This window comes from Herpailurus yagouaroundi, unplaced genomic scaffold (assembly GCF_014898765.1).
Source record: "Herpailurus yagouaroundi ecotype Mexico unplaced genomic scaffold, PumYag 163, whole genome shotgun sequence".
NCBI lineage: Eukaryota > Metazoa > Chordata > Mammalia > Carnivora > Felidae > Herpailurus > Herpailurus yagouaroundi.
This window is the reverse complement of record NW_024412404.1, coordinates 14,268,908-14,281,480: the sequence shown is the minus strand read 5'-3', so window position 1 is coordinate 14,281,480 and position 12,573 is coordinate 14,268,908. Positions and strand designations below refer to the sequence as shown.

The window sequence follows — 12,573 nt, the reverse complement described above, 5'->3', positions numbered from 1 at the left end:
GGGCCCCCCAAAAAATCACAAATGAGAAAGGAGAAATAACAACCGACACCATAGAAAAACAAACAATTAGAATATTATAAGTATGCCAACAAATTGGACAACCTGAAGGAAATGGATAATTCCTAAAAACATAGATTACCAAAAACTGAAACAGAAAGAAATAGAAAACTTAAACTGTTAAGCAGAAAACAAATGGAATCAGTAAAAAAAAAAAAAAAAAAAAGAAACAAACAAAAAAAAAACAACTCCCAGACGAACAAAAGTCTAGGACCAGATGGCTTCACAGACAAATTCTACCAAACATTTAAAGAATAGTTAATATTTATTCTCGAACTATTTCAAAATAATGGAAATGGAAGGAAAACTTCCAGATTCATTTTATGAGGCCAGTATTACTCACCAAAACCAGATAAAGACACCATAAAAAAAGAGAAGTATAGGCCAATATCTCTGATGAACACAGATGCAAAAATCCTCAACAAAATAACAAATATTGTTAAAATATCCATACAATCCATAAAAAAGAGGATTCAAGTGAAATCAGAAATGAAAAAGGAAATGTAATAACTGATTCCAAAGAGATAAAGAATCATAAGGGACTATGAACATTTCTATACCAACAAATTGGACAACCTAAAATAAATGGATAATTTTCTAAGAACATACAACCTACCAAGACTGAGTCATGATGAAATGGAAAATGTGAACACACCAGTTACTAGTAAGGAGATTGAATGAGCAAGAAAAAACTTGGCAACAAACAAAAATTCGGGACCATATGGCTTCACTGGTGAATTCCAACAAACATTCAAAGAAGAATTAATACCAATCTTTCTCATACTCTTCCAAAGAACAGAAGAGGAAAGAACTCTTCTAAACTTTTTTTTAAAACAAGATTGGCATTACTTAGTACCAAAACCAAGGATGCCACAAGAGAGTACAGGCCAATATCCCTGATGAACATAAATGCAGAAATCCTCAAGAAAATATTATCACACCAAATTCCACAATACATTGAAAGAATAATATATCATGATTAAGTGAGATTAATCCAGGGATGCAAGGATGGTTCAACATCTGCAAATCAGTCAATGTGATACACCACATTAATAAAAATGAATATCATATGATAATCTCAATAGATGCAGAAAAAACATTTGACAAAATTCAAAACTCTCAACAAAGTGAGTACAAAGGTAATGTACTTCAACATAATAAAGGACATATATGACAAACCCGCAGCTAACATTATACTCAACAGTGAAAAGCTGAAAGTTTCTTTTAAAATCAGAAATAAGACAAGGATAGGCACTCTCACCACTTTTATTCAACATAGTATTGGAAGTCCTAGCCAGAGCAGTTAGGCAAGAAAAAGAAAAAAAGCCATTCAAATTGGGAAGGAAGAAATAAAGTTCTCACTATTTGCAGATGATATATAGAAAACCCTAGAAATTCTATCAAAAACTGTTAGAACTAATAAATGAATTCAGTGAAGTTGTAGGATACAAAATCAATACACAAGAACGTACTGCATTTATATACACTAATAATAGACTATGATAAAGACAAAATTAAGAAAACAATCCCACCTGCATCAAAAAGAATAAAATACCTATGAATAAATTTAACCAAGGAGGTAAAGACCTGTATACTGAGAACTACAAAACATTAATGAAAGAAACTGAAGAAGGCACAAATAAATGGAAAGATATTCTGTGCTCACAGATTAGAAAAATTAACATTTTTTAAATGTCCAACCCCCCCCCAAATGCACAGATTCAATGTGATTCCTATCAAAATTTGAATAGCTTTTTTCACAGAAATAGAACCAAATAATCCTAAAATGTGTATGGAACCATAAAGACCCCAAATAGCCAAAGCAATCTTGAGAAAGAACAAAGCTGGAAGCATCTTGCTCCCTGATTTCAAGCTATACTACATAGCTATAGCAATTAAAACAGTAAGGTGCTGGCATAAAAACAGACACATAGATCAATACAATAGAATAGAAAACTCAGAAATAAACCCACACATATATAGTCAAGTAATTTACAACAAAGGAGATAAGAATATAAAAGGAGTAAAAGACAATCTCTTCAATAAATGTTTTTTGGAAAGTAGGACCAGTATCTTACACCATGTACAAAAGTCAGTTTAAAATAAAGACTTGAAGATAAGACCTGAAACCACAAAACTCCTAGAAAAAAACATGAGGTAAGCTTCTTGACATAGGTCTTGGCCATGATTTTTTGAATCTGATGCCAAAAGCAAAACCAAGGAAAGCAAAAAACCCCCAAAAAAAAACAAAACAAAAAACACCATCAAATTAAAAAGCTTCTGCACAGCAAAAGGAAAAGTCAACAAAATGGAAAAGCAGTCTATTGAATGGGAGAAAATACTTGCAAATCATCTATCTGATAAGGGGCTAATTTCCAAAATTTATGAAAATATATACATAGCCAAAAAAAACCCAATTTAAAAATGGGCAGAAAATCTGAATAGACATTTTTCCAAAGAAGAAATACAGATGGCCAAAAGGTACATGAAAAGATGCTCTACATTACTCATCATCAGGAAAATGCAGATGAAAATTAAAATGCAGTTTCACTAGTCAGAATGGCTATTATCAAAAAGTCTAGAAATAACAAGGGTTGGCAAGGAGGTGTAAAAAGGTAACCCTCGTGCACTGCTTGTGGGAATGTAAATTGGTATACCCACTATAGGAACCAGTATGGATTTTCCTCAAAAAAATTAAAAGTAGAGCTACCATATGATTCAGCTATTCCACTTCTGGGTATTTATCCAAAGAAAAGGAAAATACCAACTTGAAACGATAGATGTACCTCCATGTTCATTGCAGCATTATTTACAATAGCCAAGATATGGAAACAACCGAAGTGTCCATCAGTAGATGAAAGGATTTAAAAAAAGCAACTGTGGTGTATATATACAATGAAATACACTTCAGCCCTAAAAAAGAATGAAATCTTTCTATATGTGACAACATGAACAGACCTCGAGGGCATTATACTAAATGAAGTAAGTTAGAGAAAGACAAATAACATATGATCTTTCTTATAGATGGAATCTAAAAATAAATAAACAAACAAACAAACAAACAAATAAATAAATAAATAAAACCAAGCTCATAGATATAGAGAAGACATTGGTAGTTGCCTGAGGCAGGGCATAGGGAGTTGGACAAATGGATGAACACTTTTTGCTTTTGTTTTTAGAATGAATAAATTAAAAATTTTTTTTCATATCTATAAAAGAATTAATCACCAACAGACTCACATTTACATACAGGTTTAAAATATTTTAAAATGTTTAATGAAATATAATTCATATAACATAAAATTCACCATTTTTAACCATTTTACAGTACACAATTAATTGGTTTTTAGTATATTCACAATGTTGTGCAGTCAGCACCACTATCTAATTTCAGAAAATTTCTATCACTGCAAAGAGACACCACATACCTCCCAATTCCTTTCTCCCTATATCCCTTGGCAACCACTAAACTACTTTGTGTCTCTATGGATATGCCTGTTCTGGACATTTCAACTGAATAAAATCATACAATATGTGGCTTTTTGTGTTTGGCTTCTTACCCTTAGCATAATATTTTCAAGGTTTATCCATGTTGTAACATGCATGATTACTTAATTTTAGTTTATGAACTAATAATATTACATTGCATAGTACATTAGTTACTTATCCTGCTATAACAATATACCACAGACTGAATGGCTTAAATAACAGAAATTTATTTTCTTAAAGTTCTGGAGGTCAGAAGTTCAAGATCAAGGTGCTATCTGGCTTGTAGGCAGCTGTGTCCTTGCATTACCACTTTTCCGTGCATGCACAGAAAGGGGGCTTTGGTCTCTTCCTCTTCTTACAAGGATACCAACTCTATAAGATTAGGTCCCCAGCTTATGACTTCATGTAACCTTAATTACCTTCCTAAAAGCCCCACCTCCAAACATTCACACTGGGGATTAGGTCTTCAACATATAAATTTTGAGGAGGACACAATTCAGTCCATAACATATGTATATACCAAATTTTGTTTCTCCATTCATAGCTGATGAACATTTGCGTCAATTGTAACTTTTTGACTATTATGAAAATGCTGCTGTGAACAATCATACACAGGCTTTTTTGCAGATAAGGTTTCAGTTCTCTTGGTTATATACTTTGAGTGGAATTGCTGGTCATACGGAATCTTATGTTTAAGTTTTTGAGGAACTACCAAACTGTTTACATGGTAGCCACACCATTCTACCTTACCACAGCAATGTATGAGTGTTTCAGTTTCTCCACATACTCACCAATACTTGTTATTGTCTTCTTTTTTTTTTTAATGTAGCCATCATAGTGGGTAGAAGTAGCATTTCATTGTGATTTTGGTGTTGGTTTGTATTTCCCTAATGAATAAGGATGTTGAACGTCTTTTCATATGCTTACTGGCCATGTGTGTATCTTCTTTGGATAAATACCTATTCAAGTTGTTTGCCCATTTTTAAATTGAGTTGTTTGTCCCTTTGTTGTTGAATTGTACTTTACATATTGTGGATGCTAGAATCTTACCAGGTGTATGATTTGCATATATATTCTTCCATTCTGTAGGTTGTCTTTTCACTTTCTTGATAATATCCTTTGATACATAGATTATTTTTTTTTAAGATAAAATCCAGTCTATTGATTTTTTTGTTGCTTGTGGTCTTGGTGTCATATCTAAGAATCCATTGCTAAATCCAACCTCATTAAGATTTACTCTTATGTTTTCTTCTAAGAGTTTTATAGTTTTAGTTCTTAAATGTATGTTTGTGATCCATTTTGAGTTGATACTTTGTATGTAGTGTGAAAGAAGGGTCCAAATTCATTCTTTTTCATGTGGTTATCCAGTTTTAGCACCATTTGTTGAAGATACTATTCTCCCATTGAATGGTCTTGGCACCCTTGTTGAAAATCAATTGGCTGTATATGTGAGGGTTTATTTCTAGACTCTTGATGCTATTCTGTTGATCTATATGTCGATTCTTATGTCAGTACCACACTGTTTTGGTTAATGTACCTTTGTACTAAGTTTTAAAATCAGGAAATGTGAAGCCTCATACTTTGTTCTTTTTTATATTATTTTGGACATTCACTCAAATCTGTTTCAGGAGTATTGCCACTTAACAATATTAAGTCTTCTAATCCATAAAACACAGGAAGACTTTCCAATTCTTTAGGTCTTCCCTATTTTCTTACAATAATGTCTTGTAGTTTTCAGTGTAAAAGTCTTACACTTTCTTGGGTAAGTTTATTTCTGAGTATTTTATTCTCTTTGATGCTATTAGAAATGAACTGTTTTCTTAATTTCATTTTTGATTGTTCATTGATAGAAGAATTTGGAGAAACATGATAGAGAAAACATAAATTGCCTTGAACAGACTTAGTAGAAATTTCAATTTGGAGGATGCTCTAGGGGAGGGTTCAGAAGGAAATGAGGAACATGTTATTAAAAACTGGAAGAAGGAGGTGCTTGTTATTTAGTGGAAGAATGTTTAGTGAAATGGTCTCCTGTGGTCATGTGGAAGGCAGGACTTAAAGTGATGATTCTGGTTGTATAGCTAAGAAGAGTTCCAATCAAAGTTATTGAAAGTGAGGCCTGATTTTTTTCCTGCTACTTATACAATAAAACATGAGATGAGGAAGAGAAACTGATGGAAAAAATATTAAATGTAAAGAAACCAGGACTTTATAATTTTGAAAAATTTGTATCTCTAGATGGTGAAAGAGTGTAAATGAAAGAAGGCTGTCAGACCCTCAAAATTCTACTACCAGGAAGCAGTCTAATAAAACTACTTAGCTTTCACACATGTGAAAAAGGAAGGATGATTCAGAGGGCAAAACCAAGAGCCCAGAGGTTGGAACAGAGAGCTATTTCTAGGACTAGAACTCCCAGTATTTTCCCAACTGGACTTCAGAATTACTATAAACCTTTTTTTTTTTTTAACCTTCTTTTTTTTAATGTTTATTTATTTTAAGAAAGAGAGAAAGAGAGAGAGACTGTGAGTAGGGTAGGGGGCAGAGGGAGAGAGAGGGAGAATCCCAAGCAGGATCTGCACTGTCAGCACAGAGCCCGACATTGGGCTCGATCTCATGAACCATGAGATCATGACCTGAGCCGAAATCAAGAGTCAGACACTTAAGTGATTGAGCCACCCAGGTGCCACTTAACCTTTCATTTCTGCCCACCCCCCCTCCCTTATCTAGAATGTCTGTTATCCTTTCCTTGGCCCACTATTGTATGATGGGTGTGTTGGGGTAAGGCGAATTTTCTCTATGACAGGAATGGTTGGTTGGATTATATAGTTAGATGTTTATATTCCTATGTATATAGACTTTAGTTTCACAGATATATAGATGGAAGAGAATTGGGCCCCAGTAACTTTACTTAATGTATTATATCCATTCATGGGGAAGTTTATTCATACCAAGACCTAATTTAGATGATAATATTTTGAACTTCTGAGCTATGCTATAATAAGTCTCTTGGGAATTTAGTGTATTTTGCATGTGGGAGCACAGGAATCATTAGGGGCAAGTGGGAGAACTGTAATGAACAAACTCTAAGGTGGCCCCTCTTACCTCTTGGTGTTCACATCTTTTTTTTTTTTTTTTTTTTAGTTTTTATATATTTTTGAGACAGAGAGAGACAGAACATGAGAGGGGGAGGGGCAGAGAGAGAGGGAGACACAGAATCCGAAGCAGGCTCCAAGCTCTGAGCTGTCAGCATAGAGCCTGATGTGGGGCTCGAACCCACAGACTGCAAGATCATGACCTGAGCCGAAGTGAGAAGCTTAACCGACTGAACCACCCAGGCGCCCCGGTGTTCACATCTTTGTAGAATATCCCTTTGAGTGTGACTTACTCCAGACCAACAGAAGATGGTAAAAGTGATGAGATGTCACTTCCATGAATATGTTACATTATATAAGCTTCTGTTTTGCTGACTAGCTCTCAGCCTTTCTTGCTGGCTTTGAAGAAGAAAGCTGCTGTGACTCCTACAGTTACAAGAAACTCAATACTTCTAAGAACACACAAAAGGGGAAGTGTTTCCGTTCCTAAGTGAGCCTCTTCATGAGAGCCTAGCTGTGGCCAACACCTTGATCACAGCTTTGTGAGATCCTAAGTAGAGAACTAGCTAAGCCATTAGCTTAGTCTTCTGGTCTTCTGACCCACAAATCTGTGAGATAAAAAATGTATGTTGTTTGAAACTGATAAGTTTGTGATAGTTTTTTGTGCAATACAGAAAAACAAAATAATTCTTAAAAAGCTAAATATACATTTAACCATATAATCAAACCATTCCACTCCTAGAAATTTACCTAAGAGAAAAGGAAATGTATGTGCAAAAAATTCTTGCATAGTAATGTGCATAATAGCTTTGCATATTATAGTCCCGAATTGAAAAGAACCCAAATGTCCATGAACAGGTAAATGGATAAACAAATTGTGCAACAGTGGAACACTTCTTGGGAATAAATTGCTGACGCACACATTTACATAGATGAATCTCAAAATGATCATGCTGAATGAAGGAAGCTTACAAAAAGGAAATACCCTAATTCCATTTATATGAAACTCTACAAAATAAAAACTAAACTATAGTGACAAAGCACGTGGGGATTGGGGGTCAGGCAGGGGCAGAAAGGGATTACAAAGGTATTATATATATTATATTGACTGTTTTGTGGTTTCATGTATACATAGGTCAATAGACCAATTTACACTTTAAATATGAATGGTTTATTTTATAATCAATTATTCTTAAGTAGAGCAGTTTAAAAAATGTATTTGCCACTTGCACATCTTTTTTCTCACAAATAATTATATTCAAATAAAACACAGTATAGTCATCATAGAATAGCCTTGTTACTCATCCACTCATTTTCAAATATTGTCTAAATATCTGTTAGTGTCTGTGGAAAATACAAATATGAGTCTTTTGCAGTAATGAAACATATAATCTGAAAGACTAGTCAGGGTTTGGAAATCATAAATAATTATTTTTTGATGTTGTTTTCACAAAGATCCTTACCAGAAGCAAATCCCTCCCAATGACTACGTGTCAGCTGCTCCATACAGCTCAGAACTTTGCTCCACACGTCGTCAAACACATAAGCAAGGACGTCCTCTTTCATGCAGTAAAATGGAGCAATGGGAGGGTACCCTAATTTCTGTTTCTCTGGAGATGCGTGTAATTTCTTTCCTTGAAACCCCTCTTCCCTGTAACAGAAGCAAATAAGACTTCCTAGTTATTCTTTACTGAGTGTTCACCACTGTGTTTTGTGCTTCTCCAGGAGCGTGATTTGTGTCCCCTCCCCACATGTATATGTATGTAGCTCAGTATATGTATGTAGCATATGTGTTAAACTGTCTTGTGACCTAAGGGAGTTTTCAAACAGACTGAATTTCCCTTTTTACTCCACCCCACCCCACTACTCTGCCAAAAAAAAAAAAAAAAAAAAAAAAAAAAAGAATAAGAAAAACAAGACTGAGGTCTCATTGTGTATTTTTTAGCTTTGAACAGTGAACATTGTCAGTTGAGCAATAAGCTATGACAGGCATACAGAAATAATCTTTTTGTTGTGACTGGATAACATTTAGATTACTATTCGTGTACCATTTAATGATGGGCATGTGACTGTGTCACATAGTTATTTGAGGCAGTGATTCATTAGAGAAATAGTGTACTTTTATTAATCCAAACAAACAATTGGCATTTGGCTGGAAAGGGAAAGGAGACAAGAAGCTACTGTGAGGCCTTTTTGGAGACCATGTAGCTATCTGTAGTCCAGAAACTCAGCCAAGTCTGTCTCTTCTCTGGAAGGGGGTACCAACAGCCCCAGTATTTGAGGGGCAAAGATCTAGCTGACAGATATGCTTACCTATGATAGATGTATTATAAATTAACACAAAGCAAATTCTGGAACACTTGGGCTATGAAGAAATATCTTACCCTCTCCCGTGAAAATTATCCCTGGGGTAGCAGAGGTGTCAAGAATTAAATAAGAAGCTCTAACTAGGAAAGAAGGATGCTAAGAGGTTTATGCAGGGCAGCTAAAGACTCTTTACTTCTTTCCCGAGGAAGAGCTGGCATGGCATTAAGTTGGGGAGAAGGCTGATTTAGTATTAATTGTATTTAAATTTATATTTTTTATAGGAGATAACACTCTCATATGATGAAAAAAAATTCACATTATACAGAAGGAAATGTATTTATGTAGTGAAAAATAAGTTTACATTTCTGTCTCCCAGGCACCATTCCCAGAAGCAAACATTATACATTGGTCCAGGGAAATAGTTACGCTATACACTGCACTGCATTGTGGCCTTTTATTTAAAAATATATCTGGCCCTCCATCTCTATTAATACATATGAATACGCCTCTGAAAAAATAGCTGCAGAGAATTCTACTGGATATACCATAGTATATCTAACTATCCAGTTATTGATCAACCAGGCTTTTGTTCTTATAGTCAATAGGACATTTAATATTCTTGTATGTAGTTCTTTGGCTACATGGGTATTATATCTGTAGGATAAATTCCTATAAATAGAATTATTGAGTGAAATTGTATATGCATTTAAAATGGAAAGATATTGCCCACTTTCCTCTAAAGAGAGATAATCTTCAGTGTTGAAAAAATGTGCCTTTTTTCCATTCAAGGAATTATCAAACTTCTTTGTTTTCTCTGCCAGTCTGACAGATAAAATAGTATCTTGTTATAGTTTTAATTTGCACTGGTAATTGTGAATGAGATTGAATTTTATTTCCTTTATTTAAAATCCATTTTCTTTTGGGGCATCTGGGTGGCTCAGTTGGTTAAGCGTCCGACTTGGTCTCAGGTCATGATCTCACGGTTCATAAATTCGAGCCCCACATCAGGCTTTGAGTGGACAGTGTGGAACCTGCTTGGGATTTCTCTCTCTCTCCCTCCTTCTTTGCCTCTCTCCCACTTGTTGCGCTCTGGAACTTTTAAAGGCTTGGAGGAATAGCTTAAGAGGTTAATGTTTCAGAAGGGTAGCATAGGATAGTGAAGAGAGCACTGGATTTAGAGTAAGATGAATAAGGTTTTAGGTCTTAGCTTTACCTCAGACAAATCATTTAACCACTCTGATTCTCACCTATCCTATAGAGATGGTAAATAATATCTGTGTCACAGGACTATTGTCAGAATACAATAAGAATGGATATAAACAAGCATTATTAATTGTAAAGTCTGTGCTAAGTATAAGGTTTCATATAAACTGTGTATACCTTTTCAAAAAGGATTTACGTAAACAAAGTTCACACCTCTTCAACTGCTCCTTTGAAAAGCTTCAGATTTCCATGAATTAACTGGTGATGATTTACAAAAGGTAAAATCAAATTATGTGAAGAAAGAAATTAACTCATTTAAAAATGTTTAATCTCAGGAAGAGGCAAATAACACATTCAGGAAGAAAATACACAAGGGAGTCTGGTATGTGGAAGCAATAGGAATTTACATCAACTAAGCACATGAACTCTGGATACCTCGGAAGTAATAGGAAATAAATAACCAAGTGACATCAATCTAATTATATGTAATATTGGTTGTGTACTTTATATTTTGTTTGGTTGTGTTTTTTTTTCTGTCTTTTGGGGGGGCAGTTCTGAGTAGTAGATTTTATTATTTTTTCAATCCATTTTTAGCGAGAGAGCAAGCATGAGTGGGGGAGAGGAGGAGCAGAGGGAGGGAGAGAGAGAGAGAAAGAGAAAGAGAACCTCAAGCAGGCTCCACACTCAACACAGAGCCCAATGCAGGGCTCAATCCCACAACCCTGGGAACATGACCTGAGCCAAAATTAAGAGTCAGACACTCAATGGACTGAGTCACCAGGTGTCCCTGAGTAGTATACTTTAGAAAAAATAGAGGGGTGCCTGGGTGGCTCAGTCAGTTAAGCATCTGACTTTGGCTCAGGTCATGATCTCACAGCTTGTGAGTTTGAGACCTTTGTCAGGCTCTGTGCTGACAGCTCAGAGCCTGGAGCCTGCTTCCAATTCTGTGTCTCCCTGTCTCTCTGACCCTCCCCCACTCATGCTCTGTCTTTCAAAAATAAACATTAGAAAAAAATAGATATTAATACACAAAATAGGAGGGGAGTAAAAAGCTTAAAATACTTAACACTCACATATCAGTGTGGTCGAATGCTAGGTATTCCTCTATTATTCCTTCAGAGAAGATTATACAGTCTTCCTCCTCTCTTTCCATAGAATACACACTAGGGGATTTGGCAATGGGAGATGCTTTGTGAGCATAAGAAGATGAAAAATGTAACTTCTTTCCCCTAATACCAAATCTGGGAGAGGAAAAAGCAATTATTAATTGTATATAACATAAACAGTTCCTACAGCAATTCAGTCATACGAGTTTCAGCTCAAAATCCCTTGCCCTGCTGACATCTCCCCAGACTATTCATAGTCTTAATACCTATTGTTTCTCAGAACAGAAAGAATAAACACTAGCCATAGACCTACTCTGCCTAGGTGTACTGTGCAGTATCAAATACTATTTGCTGTCTTTTCAGATGCAACAGCTAAGGCTATGAGATAAGTTTAAAAATATTTAAGAATAACCAGTCAGAATGGCTAGTATCAAAAACACAAGAAATAACAAGTGTTGGCAAGGATATGGAGAAAAGGGAACCCTCATGCACTATTGGTGGGAATGTAAATTGGTGCAGCCACTATGGTTCCTCAAAAATTAAAAATAGAAATACTATATGACCCAGTAATTCCACCACTGAATTCCACCTGAAGAAAATAAAAACATTAATTTGAAAAGATACATGCACTCCTATGTTTATTGCAGCATTATTTACAGTAGCCAAGATATGAAAGCAACTTAAGTGTCCACAGATAGATTCATGGATAAAGAAGATGTGGTATGTATATACAATGGAGTATTACTCAGCCATGAAAAAGGTTGGAACTTGACATTTGCTACAACATGGATGGACATAGGGCATATAATGCTAAGTGAAATAAGACAGGAAAAGACAAATACCATATGATTTACCTTAAACATGGAATCTAAAAACCAAGAAAAAGGAATAAACAAAACAAAACAAACAGATTCATAAATACAGAGGACAAACTGGTGATTGCTAAAGGGAATAGGGATTGGAGGGTTGGCAAAATAGGTGAAGGGTATTAAGAGGTACAGACTGCCAGTTATAAAATAAGTCACAGGAATGAGAAGTATGGCATAGGGAATATAATCAATAATATTGTAATAACTTTGGTGGCAGATAGTAACTATACTTATTGTGGTAAGCATTTTGTAATTTATATAATTGCTGAATCACTATGATGTACACCTGATACCAGTATTTTATATTTAAGTCTCTTTCAATAAAAAAATTGATGAAAAATTAAGAATATTAATAATTACAACTTTCAGGTACCTCAGGAGATAATATGCTTATTTCAGTAACTCCACCATAGTTCAAAATGCATATGCCTTAAGGGCAGGGATCTTCTCTTA

At 35.0% G+C, this 12,573-nt stretch overlaps 1 protein-coding gene across 6 annotated transcripts in view; it reads right to left on the bottom strand.

The window, feature by feature from the left end:
* The window catches only part of FAM149B1 (family with sequence similarity 149 member B1), an 87,143-nt gene that overhangs the window by 38,444 nt on the left and 36,126 nt on the right, over positions 1–12,573 (bottom strand). For all 6 annotated transcript variants that reach the window (XM_040485364.1, XM_040485360.1, XM_040485361.1 and 3 more), the window contains exons 6-7: positions 11,219–11,386; positions 8,099–8,286 (exon numbers count right to left, since the gene is read on the bottom strand). In XM_040485364.1, the coding sequence (XP_040341298.1) occupies positions 8,099–8,286; positions 11,219–11,386 (356 nt within the window). The remainder of the gene's footprint in view (positions 1–8,098; positions 8,287–11,218; positions 11,387–12,573) is intronic.